The sequence below is a fragment of the Otolemur garnettii genome, unplaced genomic scaffold, assembly GCF_000181295.1.
Source record: "Otolemur garnettii isolate 467f Iridium unplaced genomic scaffold, OtoGar3 scaffold00007, whole genome shotgun sequence".
Taxonomy (NCBI): domain Eukaryota; kingdom Metazoa; phylum Chordata; class Mammalia; order Primates; family Galagidae; genus Otolemur; species Otolemur garnettii.
In genome coordinates this window covers 17,585,166-17,606,880 of record NW_003852402.1, presented here as the reverse complement: position 1 = coordinate 17,606,880, position 21,715 = coordinate 17,585,166, and the positions used below count along the sequence as shown (strand labels likewise).

General features: G+C 45.5%; 1 protein-coding gene across 1 annotated transcript in view; it reads right to left on the bottom strand.

The window, feature by feature from the left end:
* The window catches only part of NT5DC3 (5'-nucleotidase domain containing 3), a 59,106-nt gene that overhangs the window by 4,132 nt on the left and 33,259 nt on the right, over window positions 1–21,715 (bottom strand). The window contains exons 5-12 of the mRNA XM_003783295.2: window positions 17,094–17,184; window positions 15,018–15,155; window positions 11,310–11,370; window positions 10,782–10,884; window positions 10,536–10,637; window positions 6,738–6,819; window positions 5,624–5,710; window positions 3,436–3,576 (exon numbers count right to left, since the gene is read on the bottom strand). Of these exons, the coding sequence (XP_003783343.1) occupies window positions 3,436–3,576; window positions 5,624–5,710; window positions 6,738–6,819; window positions 10,536–10,637; window positions 10,782–10,884; window positions 11,310–11,370; window positions 15,018–15,155; window positions 17,094–17,184 (805 nt within the window). The remainder of the gene's footprint in view (window positions 1–3,435; window positions 3,577–5,623; window positions 5,711–6,737; window positions 6,820–10,535; window positions 10,638–10,781; window positions 10,885–11,309; window positions 11,371–15,017; window positions 15,156–17,093; window positions 17,185–21,715) is intronic.

Genomic DNA, 21,715 nt, shown 5'->3' with positions numbered 1-21,715 from the left:
AATTAATATTAAAAAATGTTTAATTTGTGTAAAAGTAGGATTGTAAATGGGTTTAGCTTTCTCTTTAATATCATTTTATCTTTTTACGTGCTTAACAAGGAAAAAAAAAAAAGCAAGAAGGTAAGTGCATCTCAATGAAAAGGAAAAGCAGAGAATCCGCTGGTGAGCCAAAGTGTGAGCACAGGACACAAAGGACAGCTGCCTACAACCCAATAATGGAATCTCCCAAGTCTCTTTCCAAGGTTCTTGTGGCCAAAGAGAAACACTGAAGCCAGAATTAGAGGTGCACGTGATTGCAGAGGATAAGGTGGGGCTCCCTGAGATTCATGACCACAGGGGTAACCTTAGAACCCGGAGGAAAATACCAAACGAGCAAACCATCTGCTTTTGCCGTGGGAGCTGAGGGCCTTCTGTTTATCACATCTGCTCAGCTCAACAGCTTGGGTAATAAAGGTCACCTACTCCGGGTCGCTGGCACTCAGAAAAAACCCCATTACAATTGAGCTTGCAATTCGGATCTGTGGCCTAATGCCACTGGCTGAGCCACTAGGACACAGCTACCGCAGGTGACCAGTGCCTAAGCACCCACCCGTCCACTGTTCCAGCCCCACAGGGAGTCTGGATCTAAGTTCTGTGAGCCTATTTTTAATCTATTTTCACATTCCAAATCAACAAATTATTCACTACAGAATTGAGGCTCTACAAAAGATATGACTAGATTGGAAAATTATACATGGAATTTACATATATATTATATACATATAATTATATATGTAATTGTGTGTACGTGTGTGTGAGTGTGCATGTATTCATTTAGCACCTACTATGTACCAAGCATCATTGTACTAGACCCTGAAGATAAAGAACAAGACAGAGCCCCTTGTGGGGTACAGACCGTGATAAAACAATGTGACACCAAACAGAATAGGGTACTGGGCTATGGGAGAGAATTCCCGCCCCCTGCCTCTGCCCTCACACCCTTCTTAGCCTATGGACTAGGCCTCTGTGTCCTTGCCTAAACAGGAAGCAGAAGCCTGGACCCATTACTCCATCCCTGTTATAAATGGGCTGTTTGCATCCTGCCCAAATTCCTTATGTTGAAATCCTACCTCCACAGCAGTGGTATTAGGAGATGGGGGCCTTTGGGAGGTAATTAAGGCATGAGGGTGGAGCTCTCATAAAAAGGATTAGTGCCCTTATAAAAGAGACCCCAGACGACTCTCTAGCCATCTTTCTACCATGTGAAGTCAGCCCTGAATAGACAGTGAATCTGCTGGCACCTTGATCTTGAATTTCTCAGCCTCCAGAGTGATGGGAAATCACTATTTGCTCAGTCTCCAATATTCTGCTCCAGCAGTCCCAGCAGACTAAGACAGGGCTTCACTAGCAGGAAAGAATTCTGTAACCTGTGACTAGGATAAAGATTAGCGAAATGAATCCACTTGCTCTCTGCCGCTGGCCGTGTGCATTCTCCTCTCTAGTCCTGCCTTCCCAGCACAGGCTCTGCAGACATAAAGAGCCATTCAAATCTCCGAGCTCAAGGCACACTCTCTAATCTGGCCTTGCCAGTGATGGAGCAGACAGCATGTGTGCCCCACTCTGATGCTTGTCCCAGGCTTCTGTAGCCAAAAATGATGGATCACCTCCAGCAGCCCCTGACCTCAAGGCTGCTAAAGGAAAAGGAATGTGCAAAGCAGGAAAGCCCCAGAAATCCGAGGCCAGGGACACATGCCCAGGGGTGGACACTCGAGCTCTGTGGGTCTGTGCCCTGACCCCACTCCTCTGGGCTCTGCCACCCACACCCCAGCCAGCAGCTGCTGCACTCCCTCCCACCTGTCCTCTCAAGAACGTTGCCCTGTCATCTGAGCCACCCCCTCCCTGGATCCTTCCCACCAACATCTATACTTGCTGAAGTCTCCCCAGTTCATACAAATGATTTTTCCCTGCGCCTGCCCCTTCCCCAGCTCTGTCCTCCTACAAGGCCAAACATCTTAAAACAGTCTAAGGTATCTGAAGGCTACTTTGAAATATTTCAAAGACACTGTGTGTTAATTAGCTATAATTTACTGTTTCAAGTGAACCCATGCGTGCCAGGGTGGGCAAATTAACATGTGCAAAGACTAACCAGGAACACACACCAGAGGCTGATCTTCCAGGCCCTTCAGCCACCTTCACCCTTCGTAGTTAGAACTCAGCTCTTCATAGGCAGAGGCAGACCAGGCCTGTGTACCGCACAGGCCCCCTGCCCTGGTCTGACCAGGAGCTCACTCCAGCCAGCTTGACAGCCTACCCCAGGCCAGGCCAAATGTACTCATCTGCCTGTTTGTCTATCAGCCTATAAACTTGTGAATGGGACGAAACCACAGTAACAATAACCTTATGACGTGTGCAAATTCTATGAAAGCCAAATCTCAGCGGCTACCAATAAGGTTTCCTGGGACACAGCTATGAACCATTTCTTCACCAACTGTCCATAGCTGTTTTTGTGCTACACATGTGGAGTGAGTAATTGTGACAGAGCCCATGGCCCATACAGCCTAAAATATTGACTATCTGGCCCTTGGCAGATGTGGCCAATGACAGGCCACCTTGGAAGATGCCAGCACCCCACTGTGAACCACAGCTAAATTCTGGAATGTGCGTCAAGATGAGCTAACAAAACTTACCTTGGTGCTTTCCAGTCACTTCTTGAAAACTACAACTTCTACACTTCTATTTAATTCATTGGACTTGACGCCACATGACACTCGCCTGGCTCTAAAAGAGTCAAACCCAATCTCAGGGGACTGATTTTCCTCCTCAGAAAATAGCCCAAAGAGTGGGCTGTGTGCTCTGAAAATACTCCCCAAGTGGAGTTCTAGAACTATTCCGCCACAGACTCAGTGGAATTAGCTTACACCTTTCCAGGTGGACCCTGAGGCGGGGGGAGGGGGGGCAGGGAGGGGAAATGGGAGCCCTGGCCCTCATTTGGATGGTTTTTATTCTTAGCCACACTCCTCTATGTCCCAGGGACCCAGACGCAACGCCATAAAAGGCGTTAGAACCCAGAGTGACGCTGTAAAAAAGCAGAGAGGTCAGGGCACTGGAGCCCGAATGCCTGGGTCTGAGTCCCGGCCTCACCCTTTATTTAAGGGAGTTATTTTCTCCTCTGTGCCTCAGGCTCTTCCCCTATAAAATAGGGGTGATGGTGTTGGTACCTACGCCAAAGAGTTGTTGTGAGAATGAGACAAATGTAAAGACCTCGGTGTCTAGGACACAGTAAGTTCTCCTTACACTTTTTTTCTTTGAGACAGTCTCACTTTGTTGCCTTGGGTAAAGTGCACTTCAACTTCATACTTTGTAACGATTAAACAAAAAAATACCCGAAGTAACTTCAACCAGAGGACTAACGTCGGGCTTAAAAAATGAGGAAAAGAGAAAACCAAACTCCCCAACCTGCATCTGTTCCAGTAACCCGGTCAAGGTCTGCAGCCAGGTCATGGTTTGGATGTACTGCTCTGTGTTCATGATTTTGAGCTCAGATCTCAACTCCGGGATGATGGCACCAGTCCTCCAGCCGTGCTTTAGGGTCAAATCCTGACCAGAGATCACAAAAAGTCAACCTTAGTCTCAGCAGAATCTCTGCCTTTCATTACGTTTCCCAGACACAAGAGGCATTCATTTAATGACTTTTGAGATTGTAATGGTTAGTTATTAACTAGGCTGAATTCAATAAATTACATTTAATTAAAACCAATCTGGCCCCAGGCTTTCACCATTTCACCCCAAGAAAGTTTCTGTTCTGGAAATAACTGTTGTGACTCACAACAGGGTCTGGAATCAGTAACCATGGTTTGTGAACAAACAATGAGGTCAGGGGCAGAAAGAGGCTCAGCCTAAAAACAAGCTAAGGTCTTCATTCACTCGATCCACCCACAGACCTCTGCACCAGGCGCTCCGGGTTATGGTGGCCCGTGGAATCTCAGACTTGGAATGGTCACACAATGGAAGCGTGCACGACTGTATTTTCCATTCCAAATATTATAACCCTGTGACCTGACAATAGGCCAGAATATCTAGTATCAGTTACGTTCTGGAAAATCGAAGCTAAATAGTCCTCACACTAAATGGTCACTCCTTTTCTCATTTGACAAACATCAAGCACTACTACTTGCCAGGCCCTGTTCTATATACCAAGGATAAAGTAAGGAACTGGCAAATCCCTGCCCTGGTGGAAAATACAAGAAGGCAAAGAATAAGCAAGTGAATGCACAATGGTAGTAGTGATAAATACAATGAACAGGAACCTAGCAGGAAAAGGGGGGAGAGATGGGGCAGGGAGGGTCCCCTTTTATGTGAGGAGGTTCGGAGGAGCAGGCTAACATGGGAGCAGAGATCTGAAGGGAAGGACAGTGAGAGTACATAAATACGGGGGAGCTGAAAGATTCTGGCTGAAAGAACAGCAAGTGCAAAGGCCCTGGGGCATTGGGGGGAAGGGAGTTATAGGGGGGCAAGACCAGAACCTGGAGCAGTGGAGTCTGCAGAGGCAGGAAGTACCTTCAGAGAGGTGGGCTGGGGAAGGAGAAACCAAGGGGGAAACTGTAGAAACTCAGGCTTTTACTCTGAGGGAGGAAGGAAGGCTTTAGTTTTAAGGAAAGTAGTATCTTGGTTTACAGTTTTGAAGATTCCATCAGGCTACTTACCTAAAGCTAGAATCCTAAAGATGCCTGTCTACCTTCTTCACTGGGTCAATTTCTTTTTTTTTTTTTTTTTTGAGACAGAGCCTCAAGCTATCCTCCTGGGTAGAGTGCCATGGCATCACAGCTCACAGCAACCTCCAACTCCTGGGCTCAAGCGAGTCTCCTGCCTCTGCCTCCCAAGTAGCTGGGACTGCAGGCGCCCACCACAACGCCCGGCTATTTTTTGGTTGCAGCCATCATTGTTGTTTGGCGACCCGGGCTGGATTCGAACCCGCCACCTTAGGTGTATGTGGCTGGTACCTTAGCCGCTTGAGCCACAGGCACCAAGCCCTGGGTCAATTTCTTTAAGCCTTTCAATATTTCTCTTTCTCTTATATAATCAGCAGTGGGCCACATGTGGATTTTCTGACGCCTGGTTTTTTTATCTGGGGTGCCAGATACCACATGCATGGTCCTTTCATCAGTATTTGTGTATTTAATGTGTGGCCCAAAACAACTCTTCTTTCAATGTGCAGCAGGAAGGAAACCAAAAAAAAAGGCTGGACACGCCTATATGGACACCTCCAGCACATCCTATTACATACTCTCAACTGTGGCCAACTTTTACAGGTAGGTTCAATTTATGTCGTTGGAAACACTGATAAAAGGAACAGGAAAGAATATGATGTTTATTTCTTATCATTTAAATGGCAAGACTGTTCTGACGTTCTCAAACATGTTTGAGTAGACTGCCAATTTTTATCATTCCCCAAAAGTGCCTCCTTCTCATGACTCTGATCCACCCTGTTCCGTAAAAACTGAGACATTAAAAAAATGTGGCCTACTCTTAGTTTTTATGAAAGCATAAAAATGACCTTAAACAAAAGAGAAATAAGTCTCACTTCTTAATAAGTGAGACTAACATGCCAGTCCCTACCAGCAAAGAGGAAAAGAAAGCAGCTCACCGCCAGGTCACTGTATATGTGGTCACCGAAATACAACACTTTGGATCCTCTCCAACCAGTAAGCTTCAAAAATTCATATAAATTACCCTGCGATGAGAAAAACATAGATATATCACAGAGACAGAAATCTAACTCGTCATCCAAAATCCCTACGAAAAGCCTTGAAAAGATTGCTTTTTGGTTTCTAACTTATTTTAATTATCAAAATATAAAGAGAAAAGCACCTTCATAGGAAATCTTCCAGGCCTTTCTCCTGAGTCAAATGTACTTTTCAGGAAGTATTCATAGTATATATATTTCTTTGTAACTATCTTTTAATACATATTACATGACCATCTTGCCGTGTTGATATTAGTCTGCCAAGTAATTACAGTAGCTAAGAAGTCTGTGATCCAGTTGTCCAATTCTCTCTTGTTGGCCATTCACATTATCTTTTTTGTATCTATTATCTATCTACCTGGTAAACATGTTTGTAGCAAAGTTTTATTGCCTACATCTTAACTTTCTTAGGATAACTGCCAGGAGTGAAATGACTTGATCAAAGCTAATTTTTCAAGGCCTAGAAAATACCCTTATCGCCACATTCACCAAGACTATGTTAAAATTAATTTAAAATACGCACTTCAGTAACATAATAATGGTCAGCAATTCAATCATTCATTCAAACATGGGAGAACCTTCCATAATGCCAAAATATAACTAAAGCTGTACTTAAAACACATAGAGTCTGGAAATAATTACTAACTGGGGAGAATAATATGCTATGATTGAATGTCCTTAAAGAGAATAGCCAATGTTCCTTATTATCGGCATTTTACGTTTTATATACTACGAAAGTAACATTTGAAATTGTTTTTAAAAACTGTCCCATGTTGAATTAGTTTAGTTATTAGCATACTGAAAATACATTGATGTAAACTTACGTTTACCACCAATTTATAAACAGTCTAGTTCAGGAAAGCTCTAAACTTAACACGCCGTGATCACCTTTCCAGGTTGGCATTAACCTGCCGGGCACGGAACTATGTGGGTACACCTCAATGAACGTGAGCTCTTCACATTATTACTGACCACAGAGCAAAGCAACAGAGAGGAAACACTGGTGATGAGGTACCTGCTTGTAAATCTGGCCTTTCTGCAACTTGTGGATTTTATCCCAGAGTAAGACGCCTTTCTCATTCACCTTTCGGAAGGGTCTAACAACAGAAATGGGAAGCATTAGCACACACGAAGTAGTGCAGGCTGTCTGCACTACGGAATAACACACAGTTCCTCACTGACGACAGAGGTAGCTCCCTCCACTAACCTGGACAAACCCCTGAAACCAAAACTCCACCACCACAGTCTCTGGCCAGCTATAATACACCAAGTACCCCAAAGGCGTTTCATGAAAAAAAGAATTCCAGAGTTAAATAAATCTGAAAGACACATGCAGCGTATATGTCCCTGGGTAAAAGTTACTCATGGGTTCGGTGCCTGTAGCGCAGTGGTTACAGTGCCAGCTACGTGCACCAAGGGTAGCAGGTTCGAACCCGGCCCGGGCCAGCTAAACAACAATGATAACTGCAACAAAAAAACAGCTGGGTGTTGTGGTGGCCACCTGTAGTCCTAGCTACTTGGGAGGCTCAGGCAAGAGAATCGCTTAAGCCCAAGAGTTTGAGGTTGCTGTGAGCTGTGATGCCATAGCACTCTACTGAGAGCAACATAGTGAGAGTCTGTCTCAAAAAAATAAAAGAAATAAATAAAAGTTACTCATGGCTCTGAAAATCCTTACTGTAAAGATACCTTCTTTCCCCCAGATTTCTCAAACTTGTTTGTGCAAAAGACTCCCCAAGAAAAGCTTTCAGAAAGGCTACTTTAGTTGGGTGTGGTGGCTCACACCTGTAATCCTAGCAGTCTGGGAGGCCAAGGCAGGTAGAATCCTTGAGCTCACAAGTTCAAGAACAGCCTGAGCAAGAGCCATACCCTGTCTCTAAAAAATAGCCAGGCGCAGGCAGCACCTGTGGCTCAAAGGAGTAGGGTGCCGGCTCCATACACCAGAGGTGGCATGTTCAAACCCAGCCCTGGCCAAAAACTGCAAAAAAAATAATAAATAGCCAAGCCTTGTGGCAAGCACCTGTAGTCCCAACTACTCAGGAGGCTGAGGCAAGAGGATTGCTAGAACCCAGGAATTTGAGGTTGCTGTGAGTTATGATGTCACAGCACTCTACCTAGGGTGAGAGTGAGACTCTGTCTCAAAAAAAAAAAAAAAATACTACTTCATTACATTTATGCAGCTTTGTGCCCCAAATTCAGCCTCATTAGACAAAAAACAAATCAGAGGACCAGGCACACAATTTTACGATGTGAAATGGGAAGCAGAGATAAGGCCTTGTTCCTCACTTTTTTATCAAATTGTTTTTGTGATTAGAAAACTAAAAACTTGCTGTAGAAAATCTGGAAAATATAAGGAAGGAAAGGAAGGTGACCCATAACTCCAGTACGCAGGTATGAACACTTCACATTTCACTACGATGTCTTTTAATCTTTACATAAAATCTGTTATCTCTTTCCTACGAACATAAAAAGAGGACACTTTGTGTACCGTGACTTTATATCTTTCTGTCTAATATTGTGAGCAACTTCCCATGGGGTTACATATTCCTAAATGCATCTTTTATAGCAATAAAACATGCTCACTGCTTTTTTCCAAAAGCAGCATTTTTAATGGCTACATAGTACCCCCTAATATGGATGTTCTGAATGTAACTAGTCATCTCCCACTGTGGGCTTTTGGGTTATTTCTGCCCTCTCAGTATGATAAATAAATAACACAAGGATGAATACAGATGGGAGATTATTCAGCTATTATTTTAGGCTTCCAGAACAAAGGCAAAATAGATGCGTGACCATCTCCCTGCCCCACAACAGGGACAAGGGACAAGGACACTGCTGCTCCACTATGTATAAACCTGACAGAGGAGAGGAGAAAGGGGCCCTTCTCCTACCACACTATGGAATCTGCTAAGAAAAGACTGTAAACATTTTATCAAAGACTGCAGGGTCTCGCCCTCCTGGATCCCCAACTCCGTCCTTCTCTGTCTGGACGGAGGGTGCCTTGATTGCTCTGTGATCCAGCCAGCTGCATATTTTGTCCTGCAGTCTTAGACTCAAGCCAGGGTCTTAAACACTCCCAGGCACTGATGACGGTCTGGAGATTGTTGCCCTAAACCCTGAAAGACACGAGCCCCAGGCCTGAGCCAAATTCCTTAAGCCCTCATATGAGCTCCACGCCCTGGCCCCTTTGTGGGGGACACGCCTAGACAGAATATCCTTTCTCCCTGCGTTCTGCCCGGGAATGTTCTGCAGCCTCCTTGTAAGTTCCTTCCCCTAATAAATGCTTTGGGCAGATCAGCCTGGAGTTCACTGCTTCTTTCTTTAGAATCCCAACTAACCCCATCTTGGGTCAGTTTGGGGAACTCCCTTATGGGAACTCCCCCTGGCCACTGCTTTTGGGGTAACTCCAGCCACAGCTAAAGCTGAGTTGAAACAGAGACAAAGCAGCAAGTCAGTCTGTCCAGCTGTTTTTGATCACACTCTAGTTTTTCCTTCGTTCTCTTGAATCCCATCAAGCATTTTTCAGTCCCTGCACGTAGTTCTTGGATTTGCTTCTTCTTCCGGGAATCACTGTCACATGGAAAACTGGAACTTAGCATCCCAAGAGGAATTTAATGTTTTCAACCCAAACTGCAAGGTACTGCACTCCAGTGCTTTAAGTCACCTAACAGAGAGAAAAAGGCTGCCTGGGTACCAACTACAGAAGAGATAAATGTGGCTGAAAGGGTTTCACAAATAGGCCATTATTCTACAAGTTCAGGGCAATGTCCTGGACCCTTCTCCCTGTGGCGGGGTAGGGGTGGTCACATATCTTGCTCGGGAAGCCCAAAATAATAGCTGAATAATCTTCCTTTTCTATTCATCCTTGTGACCATTATTTTTGAGTAATTCTCAACACTATGGACATTTGGGGGGAAGAACTCTTGGTGAACAGATGTGTCCCGCACATTAAAAGATATTTTAGCATCCTCGCCTCCACACACTAAATACTAACAGCACACCCCACTTTCTGTCCCAACCTGAAACTTCCCCCGTGCCCCATTTCCCAAGGCTACTGTGGCAGGAAGACGTTATAGGAAACATGATAGAGATTTCCTCCACTTGATGCAAAACTTGTGTTGTAGAGAAGTTTTGCAAGAGCCAACTGCAATTTTAAATGCACCAATTAGAGCTCTGTTTAAAGAGCTGCCCCCAGGCGATTTGTTATTGCTATTGTTTTCTTATGCTTCACAAATGCATCTGCAGCTAAAGACCTAATTTGCTATTGGATATTAAGTTTGAATTCTGCATCACTGTCATTTAGTTAAAGCCTAACTTGTAGGTCTGAAGCAGCCCAAGTAAAGTTGAGAACCATTTCAATGAGTGCAAGCTGTCTGCTATACAGGAGCTCATCTCAGCCTCCCTGAGATTACTTGGTAGGATTAAAAATCTAAAGATATGGCCCTAATCCTAACACTCTGGGAGGCCAAGGTGGGTGGACTGCCTGAGCTCCCAAGTTCAAGACCAGCCTGAGCAAGAGCAAGACCCCAGCTCTAAAAATAGCCAGGTGTTGTGGTGGGCATCTGTAGTCCCAGCCTCTAGGGAGGTCGAGGCAAGAGGATTGCTCTAGCCCAAGAGTTTGAGGTTGCTGTGAGCTATGACATCATCGCACTCTACAGGGGTAATAAAGTCCCACTCTGTCTCAAAAAAAAAAAAATTAAAGATATAAACACAGATGCTTACAATTTTGCAACCGAATTTTACCAAGACCACACAACATAGGTAGGCACAGCAGTAAAGGAATAAAATTTAGTCTCCCAGAGAGACAGACACTCACCTCCGCTTATCATTAAAGAAGTTTGGCTTCTCGGCCTGAACGATGACCACATCAAACAAGTCCCTCCAGTCTTTCCCAACAATATAACTCATCCCTTTGTCCCTAGGACAAGAAGGCAACCAGCTCAGTCTAACATTAAAGGCATGAACTATGTTTGCAACTTTTTCTTTCCAATTTCCAACTGCTAAAATACATGCAATATAAGAGATGAGCCAAAAGCTAGTGATGAAATGCAGAAGGACTTACACAAAGCTGCTGGGGCTATTGGTGATGAGAAACATCTTCTTGCCATGATCAGCCAGTTTGGCCAACACTGCACGTGTCTGCTCAGCGTAGCAGATGTACTTGTCTAAGGATGAGAGAAATTCACACACAGATTCAGCGTGAAATCAGTCAGTCTGCTAGTTCCTACTAACAGGGCATATACGTATGGGCCCAGCACTGTCCTAGTCACAGCGGGGAATAAAAGGCATAAGGTAGTTTGGTTCACAGTGGCACGTGGGTACCCAGTGCATCAGTAACAAAGACCCGGCTTCCTCGGTCCAACTAGAAAAAACGAAGGGGACTGCAACTGCCAGCTCCTCCCATTTTGAGTCAGAATTATGTCAAGTTCTAGGGACAAAGAGAAGATGCCTGAGCTGCCAGGATGCAAGGTCCTTACACAGCATTCAGAGGAGAGGCCCGCAGCCCCCACAGCCCCCACAATGCAAAGTGAAATGCCTGCATGTTGGCACAAAGGCCGAAACGGCCTGCAGGACAGTCCCGAGCACATACCAATATCTGCTTCGATTGCTCTGTACATAATTCCTTTGATGTGGACGTCTCGAATTGAGTCCTGTTAAAAGATACAGTTTTGATCAGTAACAGTGCCCCTGGGATAGGCTGAGTTAGAGGCTGACCGTCCAGGCACTCCACAAAATCTAAATTCTGGTCTGTTTGTCACGGGCGGCCCCTCAGGCAAAGCTTTACATGATGGTGGAAGTTTCCAGTGCACTTTTCAAAAGGGTCCCTTGGAAGAGGTTAGCTTGTGTGAACAATTTTGAATAAAATCCCAGGTGAGAATCGGTCATTTCTGTGCAGTATCATGGACATCTTGTCTTTTCTGGATTGCACGTATCTCCATCCCCAGAGCACAGGAGGAGTGTGACCTGTATGAGACATACAGCGATAGCAGATTCCTCCTTTTCTCTTTCTGATATCACCAATAGGGCAAGGAACAATCAATCAGACCGTATAGTTCGGACAGAGATGTGGTCCAGCCGGCATGCACAGGGATGAGGAGAAGAGGAGGAGGAAGCGGAGGAGGATGTTAACCCTCTATGGGCTCAGGAATGTGGCAGAAGGATGCTTGGCAGGAAGCAAGCACAGTCCCACCTGCAGGTGGCAGGGAACAGGGTCTCCCCATGGAAGACACACCTAGAGGCATATGGAAACTTTCTAGAGTCCGCAGCAAGACACTGGGTTGCAAGCAAAACTGTGCATAAGCATTAGACAAGTGATTTTCAACCAGTGTGCCATGAGACGAGCTTGGGTGTGCTGCAAAAACTTTATATCAAATAAATTATTTTCAAAAGAAGTTCAAAGCACAGTAAGTATATTCTTTTTTACTCTTTTTTTTTTTTTGATCAACCTAATTTAAGTGTGCCACAGAAGTTTAACTACAGCTTCAAGTGAGCTGTGACATAAAAAAGGCTGGAAAACACTGCCTTGGACTCTGGGTGGGAGATTTCTGTCAGGAGTGGGCACATCGATGGTCATCTCAACCCCGATTGCCTTTCAGCACAGGCCCGTTTCAATTTCACACCAGCAGCAGAAGGCAGTGGTTAAATGCGAGTTGGACTGCCTGGCTTAAAAATCAAAACTCTGCTACTTATTAGCTGTGTGACTCTGGGCAAGTTACTCAGCTTCTCTGTGCCTTAATTTCTCCCTATAAAATGAGATGATAATAATAGTACCTACTTCAAGGCATTATTGTGAATATTTAGTGAGTTAACATACATACAGCACTCAGAAGCACAGTCCCTGGGACTAAGTTAGTTCTGGGTCAGTGCCTCTATGGGTGGTAGTCATACCTGCAGTAAAAACTGAACCTTCAAGCACTCTAGAAGACCAATGTGGGTGGATCGCTTGAGCTCACAAGTTCAAGACCAGCCTGAGCAAGAATAAGACCCTATCCCTACTGAAAAATGAAAAACTAAGGCAAGAAGATCTCTTGAGCCCAAGAGTTTGAGCTTTCTGTGAGCCATGATGCCACGGCACTCTTTCAAGGGCAACGAAGTGAGACTCTGTCTCAAAAAAAAAAAGAAAAAAAAAAACCCCAAACTTTCAAATAAACATCTCACCTCATGAATGCTAAGGGTTACTACAAGTGATGCTTAAAGATTTTTAAAGATCTGTGTAACAGAAAGGAGAGTAGAGAGCAAATATTTAAATTTGGTTCAGATAATACCAGACTGATATTGAGAAATTATAATTCATCCCTTATCTTCCTAAAGCCCAGGATTTGGGGCAGTCAAAATGTAAAATTAGTCATAAACACATAATAAAAGTATTTCAGGGTATAAACATGTATCTTTCTAAAATATAAATATTTTAAATAAATATTACATATAAGTAAACACGTATTTCTAACTATTATATGTCATAAATACATAAATACATATCTTTTTTTCTTTGAATTTTTTTTTAATTTTTCAATCATCCTACCTTTTAGTATTAGAAAAGTTCATACAGCTGAAATAATTATACGAACAACACTGCAGATGTTGGCATGGATGTGGAGAGAAAGGAACACTTTTACACTGCTGGTAGGACTGCAAACTAATACAACCTTTCTAGAAAGAAGTATGGAGAAACTTCAGAGAACTCAACCTAGACCTTCTGTTTAATCCTGCAATCCCATTACCGGGCATCTATCCAGAAGGAAAAAAAAAACCTTTTATATAAAGACACTTGTACTAGGCTGTTTATTGCAGCTCAAGTTACAATCGCCAAAATGTGAAAACAGCCTAAATGTCCCTCAATCCAGGAATGGATTGGCAAGCTGTGGTATATGTATACCATGGAATACTATTCAGCCATTTAATAAAATGGAGATTTGGGCGGTGCCTGTGGCTCAGTGAATAGGGCAGCGGCCCCATATACTGAGGGTGGCAGGTTCAAACCCAGCCCCGGCCAAACTGCAACAAAAAAATAGCCAGGTGTTGTGGCGGGCGCCTGTAGTCCCAGCTTACTCAGGAGGCTGAGGCAAGAGAATCACCTCAGCCCAGGAGTTGGAGGTTGCTGTGAGTTGTGACACCACAGCACTCCACTGAGGGTAACAAAATGTGACTCTGTCTCTAAAAAAAAAAAAAAAAAAATGGAGATTTTGCAGCACTGTATTAACCTGGATGGAGGTGGAACACATTATTCTTAGTGAAGCATCACAGGAATGGAGAAGCATCCTATGTATTCAACTTTGACATGAGGACAATTAATGACATGGTGGGGCTGGGCATGGGAGAAGGGGAGAGCAGCCAGAGAAGGAGGGAGGGGATGGGAGAAAGAGAAAAAAAAGGAAAGAAAATAGTGACTAATTCTCACATAAGTTGGATTTAATTTTGACCAAAGTACATTACTCGAACAATAATTTTTAATTCAACTTGTTAATACGCTGTTTAGGATATTGCATCCTCATTTATAAGTGAAATAAGTTTGTAATTTCCCTTCATAATAGTATATTTTTTCCAATTAAAAAAAAATGAGAGTTAAAAAAAGAATTATATACACACGTCAATGTAAATTTAAATTTATACACACGAACAACGTGTATAGTAAATCCTTAATGTTTTTGAAAGGTCCTTAGAAATTGTGACTTTAAGTGAAATGATATAGAACCATATCCGTCTTTTTTTTCCTCATCCACGTTGTAACAGAATGATGAAAAAACAACACTAGTTTAGGAACTGCTGTACACAAGTTTCACTCATGTCCAGTTTCCAAGAACCTCCAGAAACCAAGGACTCACCGTGTCTGTGCATATGCACGTTTATATCTGTCTAGATTCCTCTCAGACTAGATCCTTTGCGTGGCTTCCATGGGGCCTCAAGAGCCATTCAGAACCTTTGTGAGCAAGAGAGAAAGGGACCGTCTTCTGGGCGACTTCAGCCAAGGGGATAAACATCATCTCTTCTCATGAGGAAGGGACACCCTCATCCTGTCCCTCCTCAGCCCTTTGGCCGAGCACACTGGCCCTGAATCTTCTGATCAGAAAGGATTCAAAATCCAGACAACAGTGTGAGCGCCATCTTGTTTTAATAAAAAACTAGATGGATTTCTCATTCTCCTGATGTAACAACATCTTTCTTACAATTTTCAAGGTCAAACTGCAAATAGAAATCCCAGCTAAGAGACCATTTCAAGCACCTAACCTAGAAAGGAGGCTAAAGGCCCAGTTACTTCTACCGACGAGCTAAGAGAGACGCAGCCCCGTGTGGACACAACCTTGACATCCTTGTACAGGTGGACAGGCTCGTAGTCGATGTTGTTCTTCAGGAAGTGCTCGTTCACACATGACAGGAGGGTCATCTCGGGCAGCGAGAAGATGTCCATGAACTGCTTCATGGTGTTTCCATGGGAACTCTGCAGACAGTGAGGAAGTGCTTCAGAGATGGGGCCCACATGGGTGGAGGGCCACCTGCAACAGAGCACTGGGGACAGGAAGCCTTCTAAAAGGGACCTCTGCCTGCCAACACTTAGAGCCCTCTCCAGTAAGAAAAAAAAAATTGGCCGGGTATGGTGGCTCACGCCTAAAATCCTAGCACTCTGGGAGGCCAAGATGGGTGGACTGCCTGAGCCAGGGGTCCTCAAACTTTTTAAATAGGGGGGCAGTTCACTGTCCCTCAGACTGTTGGAGGGCTGGACTGCGGGCCCCGGGACGAGTCAGCTGCTAAGCAGGACAGGCAGCGGTGGCAAAAACACCCAGGGGGCCGGATAAATGTCCTCAGTGGGCCACATGTGGCCTGCGGGCCATAGTTTGAGGACACCTGGACTGAGCTCATGAGTTCAAGACCAGCCTGAGCAAGAGTAAGACCCTGTCTCTAATTTAAAAAAAAAAAAAAATAGCCATGTCTCGGCACCTGTAGCTCAGCAGCTAGGGTACCAACCACATACACCAGGGCTATTCGAAATAGGCTCAGGCCTGCCAAACAACAATGACAACAACAAAAAAATAGCCAGGCGTTGTGATGGGTACCTGTAGTCCCAGTACTTGGGAAGCTGAGGCAAGAGGATCGCTTGAGCCCAGGAGCTTGAGGTTGCTGTGATATCATAGCACTCTACCCAGAGTGACAGAACAAGCCTCTGTCTCACACACACACACAAAAAAATTCTAAGAAAAAGGTAAAATGTCCCCTCTGTCCTGATGTAAGCATGACTACAATATCCACAGAAATGATTTCCCACCACGTCTGACTGCCCTTGCCCCCACCCCCCACTCTTTCCTGTGCTGATCAGAAAGGATTCAAAATCCAGACAACAGTGTGAGCACCATCTTGTTTTAATGAAAAACTAGATGGATTCCCCATTCTCCCATTCACATTCTTTCAAGAAACACAGAGGAAAGCAGGAAAATGATCATTGCCCAGGTGATGCCATAAAAGGTCATTTACGTCTCCTCAGGGGGAGCACACTGGCACAGTCCACATCTAAGCTTAATAGAGCTTTTGTCTGAATGCTTGTGAATTATACAACACATGCTCCTCCACTTACAATGGAGTCGCATCCTGACAGGCTCATCATAAGTCAGAAATGTACTGACAGGTCCACCTTACTAAACATCATAGCTCAGCCACGCCTATACCTTAGACATGCTCAGAAGCCTTACGTTAGCCTCCAGTTGACCAAAAGCATCAACCTATTTTGTAATAAAGTGTTGACTATCTCGTGGAGCTTACTCAATACTGTAATTTGCATAGAAGTTGCAATGGTTTCACACCATTGTAAAGTGAAAAAAATGTTACATTGAACCATGGTAAGTCGGGGACAGCCTCAGCAGTCCTAAGCCAGTACCAAGTTTACTGGCTGACTAGGGACCTTCCCTTTCATTTTGACAGACGAGTAAGTTAGTGCCTCTAATAAGACAAAAAGCAAAACTTCCAAGACCAAAGAGAACTACAAAAGTGAGAAAAGCAGATGTTTCCCTTCAGGACAAAAGGGTCACAGTGTGGGCATCAATCTCTGGCACCCTATAGCCAGGCCTCAGGGGAAGCACTGCCCCCACATTGACGGCCCCTAATCCTTTCAGTGCCCCAGTCCAGAAAGCAAGGACATCCTGGACCGTGCTGGCAAACAGGGGTAGGTACAAGGAAGGGCAAAAGAGCCTCCACCAGGTAGGGAGGAACCGCTTAAGAAAGGAGCACTGTGACAGACTAGCATCTCTCAAAACACAATCTCCAATCACCTCGTCATTTCCACATGAGCAGGAGGCGAGGATGGCAAATCGAGGTCCTGGGTCTACAAGGCCACCTTTCCAGCAGGAGAAAGTCCGGCTGCTTTACATGAATAAAGCGCTTCTCTTACCTTTCCGTAAAAATCGCTCATCTGTTCCAAGGGCACGTGGGATCCCTCGTACATGTCAATGACTTCTTCATCGGGGACAACGCTGAGGCCTCTGGAAAAATCAGACAGTGCCGTTAAAGAGTTTAACTAAAGGGATCAATGATTTTCAGACCTCTGTCTGCTCCTGTTGGATTTTCCGACACTGCTGATGCCACAAGGCAAAATGTGCCACAGGGAAATGCTACAAGTAAGAAGACGCTACTCCTGCTACCATGCCTACTGGTCTGCTGTGACAAGAGCAGCTGTGGGTAATAACAACTCACGCTACATGGCATCCACTGTGTGCCAGGGAGGAGTCACACCAGTCGTTCACTTCTCAACAATCCTAGAAGGGAGGCCCTCACAGTCTTCCCATTTTCCAGATGAGGTAACTGAGGCACAGAAAGGTCACATACCTTGTCAAGGTCATGAAAGTAGAAAGTAGTGAGTCAGGGTTAGAATCCAAGCTCTGGAGCTCAGGCTCTTAAAACTACTAAGGCACAAGCTTCCTAATGACCTGCTTTGGGGACACTTTTTTTTTTTTTTTGAGACAGAGTTGCACTATGTCACCCTCGGTAGAGTGCCATCGCATCACAGCTCACAGCAACCTCAAACTCTTGGGTTAAAGCGAGCAACCCCAAACTCTCTTGCCTCAGCCTCCCAAGTAGCTGGGACTACAGGCACCCACCACAGCACCCAGCTACTTTTTGGTTGCAGTTGTCATTGTTGTTTAGCTGACCCAGGCCAGGTTCAGACCCGCCAGCCTGGGTACATGTGGCGGGTGCCGTAACCACTGTGCTATGGGTGCTGAGCCTGGGGCCACTTTTTAAATGATTTTAATACATTCAGACAGAGAAAGGCTATTTTTGTCTCCATCAACATCTGCCTCCAAACCAATACCCTCCCCGGAGAGATGCCGAGAGGGGAAAGTCACACGCTACTCCGTGGGCTAAACCCTGTGACATGAGGCAGGAAGCCCAGTAGCACCACCACCTTAGACAGGGAACGACCCCAAATGCTTTGTGGCACTAAGGGCCTGTTTACTCTCGGGTAGAAAAACCAAACTGATATCCACCATCTATCCACCTCTGGAATTTGTAAATGAATCCCGCCCCTCTGTACACAATTTAAAAAAAAAAATTGAATCTTAGAGTTGGAGACCAGAGTTTCACCCCTGCCTGTACCACCAGTGACGTGAGCAGGTGTTTTCATCTGCTCACCTGGACTCACCCACCCTAGGTCATGAGAGGACACACCTGCTCTGCCCCCACTTCAGCCTTGCTTGAGAAAGACACCAATGAAACAGGCTGCTTAGCATACACAACCCCAGGGCCAATATTAAAATACAATACAGTTTATGTCTTGATGTGCCATGTTAATGCAAATATCACTTCAACCTCTTTCCGCCCATGTCCATCCCCTATTATTACTTCTGTAAGTATCCGAGCACATTACTTAATAGTTTACCTCTGATCTTCATTAACTTATTACAACCACCGGCCTTTGAAAACAAAAGCAGCACTGTACTACCTTTATCTCTGCTCCAGAAATCAGATAAGACATTGGCACTAAACCAGATTACTCTCGGCAGTGACCTTGCAAAGGAGTTCTTACTGAGTGGCAACGGTCAGCTGTCCACACTCCCTAGTCTCTAATACTCAGAAAGATGATTCAAAAAGTGGGGAGATTCTGCCTGGTGAAACTTACTTCCCTGCTAAGGCACCTAGAGAGGGGTGAGGCCACACGGGTTGTAATTTTAAGGGCCAGGCAACCAAACATCAGGTCAAAAAAAGAGGTGAGATCAGTTGGCCCAGCCAGCTGTGTCCCCCGGGAGGACCCGCAGTTGTGGAGTCAAGCAGGACCGTGACAGGCACAGGCAGATGGTGACTGCTCTGCCACATCTGAGCGGGGCCAGAGCCAGCACTGAAACCATACTGAAAGCTCCCTTCCCTGGCCCTGGACAGCTTATGAGCAACTGAGGAGTTAGAGCAATCTGAACAAGCCGGCCCAGGTTCCAATCCCATCTTCCGTAAGTACCAGGAGTGTTACTTTGACAAGTAATCGACCCTCTTTGGGTCTCGACATCTTCATCTTTAAAGCAGGGCAAACAAGAGTGCTTACTTCCTGATGTCACTGAGATGAAATGAGCCAAGACACAAAGAACAGCTGGTTTACAGTAAGCACTGTCAGTTCCGCTGGTGTGACTGTGATGGAAACAACCCCAGCTTTTCAGGGGTGGGAACCCGACACCTGCAGTTCTCAGGAACAAGCAAGGTGGTGGCTGATGCTTTCTTCCCACACTGCTCTCATTCGTGACCCTTCTGGGGGACAGAGAGGTGACATTTCTGTGTGCCCGTAAACTCTGGGCACTATTCCAAGTATGCTTCATTTCCCCACCAGGCTGCCCCTCAGGTGGGCACTGGAACCATGCCTGTGTTATGGAGTAAGGAAGCAAAGCTTCCAGGGGATCCAGGACTTGCTCACGACCACACGCGCATGGTGGTAGAGCTGGGGTCACGCACAGGAAGTGTGTGCGGCTCCAGAGTCCACACACCTCCCAGTGGGCTCGTCTCGTCACAGCCGCGCTCAGCACCAATGTCACGGTGAACTCCCACAACCAAACTCTGCACCTCCTTCCCCCGCCCCAAACACCTCAGCAGGGTCCTCCTGCTATACTCCTCAACCCAAGGGACACCATAAATAAAAAGAAAGGAGATAATGAGAAGTCCTAAGGACAGGGTGGACCCCAGGAGAGGAGAGACAGACCACTCAGGCTGACAGGGTGAGGGGAGGACTCGCCTCCATTGGCCACGAAGGGTGGGTGGGATTTTCAGAAGCAGAGAGGAGGAGAAACTACATCACGGAGGACCACCACCGGCCAGACCGGGTGCCGAGCAGCGAGAAAGGAGAACTCAGAGGAAAGGAATCCGTGTGGCGTTTCCACCTGCCCCACGTCTACACCTCGGCCATCATATTGCACTTGCTCTTAGCCACAAGGCTGAGAAGCGATCTACTCATCACCTTGGTTTAGGTCCAAGCACATGACCCACTCTGATGAGATTCAGTCCTGAGAGTCTCGCTGAATTGTAGAGAAAACCTCCTACCGAAACATGGTCGGTGGGAATATCAATTAGTACAGCCGCCGTGGAAAACAGCATGGAGGTAGAGCTACCATGTGACCCCACTGCTGGGTATGTCTGCAGAAGAGAGGAAATCAGTACAGCAAAGAGGGGGCTGCCCTCCGCGTTTACTACAGCACCATTCACAACAGCCTCGCTATGGGTGACGCAGAGGGGAAATACACATCCTATACACAACAGAGTGTTATTCAATCATTTAGAACGAAATCCTGCCACGTGCAGCCACGTGGATGAACCTGGAGTACATTAAGTAAAATAAGCTGGGCACAGAAAGACAAATACCACAGGTTGTCACTTACAGGTGAGAGCTTACAAAAGTGGATCTCATGGAGGTCATGAGCAGAAGGGGGGCTGGGAAGGGCAGTGGGGTGGAGGGACGAGGATAGGTAATGGGCACAAGTACACAGTTAGAAGGAATAAGTTCCAGTGCTTCATAGCACAGCAGGGTGAGGACAGTTAACGGGAATATGTATTGCCTACTTCAAAACAGAAAAGATTTGGAATGCTTCCAACACAAAGAAATGATAAATATTTGGGGTGATAGATATCCCAATTACCCAGATTTGATCATTACACATTATATGTTTATATCAAATATCACATGTGGGTGGTGCCTGAGCTCAGTCGGTAAGGAGCCGGCCACATACACTAAGGCTGGCGGGTTCGAACCCAGCCCGGGCCAGCTGAAAGAATAATAACAACTGCAACCAAAAAAAAAAATAAAAGAACAATGACAACTGCAACAACAAAACAATAGCCAGGTGTTGTGGTGGGCAACTGTGGTCCCAGCTACTTGGGAGGCTGAGTCAAGAGAATCATTTAAGCCCAAGAGTTTTAGGTTGCTATGAGCTGTGATGCCATGGCACCATACCCAGGGTGACAGTTTAAGTCTCTGTCTCAAAAATAAAAAATTACATGTGCCCCATAAACATGTATGATTATATATCAGTAAAATAAAAATTTTAAAAGACTGTACGAGAGCCCCAGAGTCATAATGTAAGCCATGACGAATACAACCACCAGATCCTCAGACCCTAATGAGACTAGAAGAATGAGGCTGGAGAATTTTCTAGGGAGGTCAGGGAGGTGGGAATAATGACAGAAAGCTATCATCATCTATCAAGCAGAGAGAACATCCAGAACTAATAAGTTAGGAAACAGGAAAATGAGCACATTATTTAGAAATAAGAAGGGGAGGCTCAGCGCCCGTAGCTCGGTGAGCAGGGTGCCAGCCACATACACCAACGCTGGTTGGTTCAAGCCCGACCCAGCCTGCTAAAACAACAATGACAAGTGCAACCAAAAAATAGCCGGGCAGGCCAAGCGTGGCTGCTCACACCTGTTGTCCTAGCACTGTGGGAGGCCGAAACAGGTGGATCACCTGAGCTCTAGACGTTCGAGACCAGCATGAGCCGGAGTGAGACCCCATCTCTACCAAAAAAAAAAAAAAAAAGTCGGGCATTG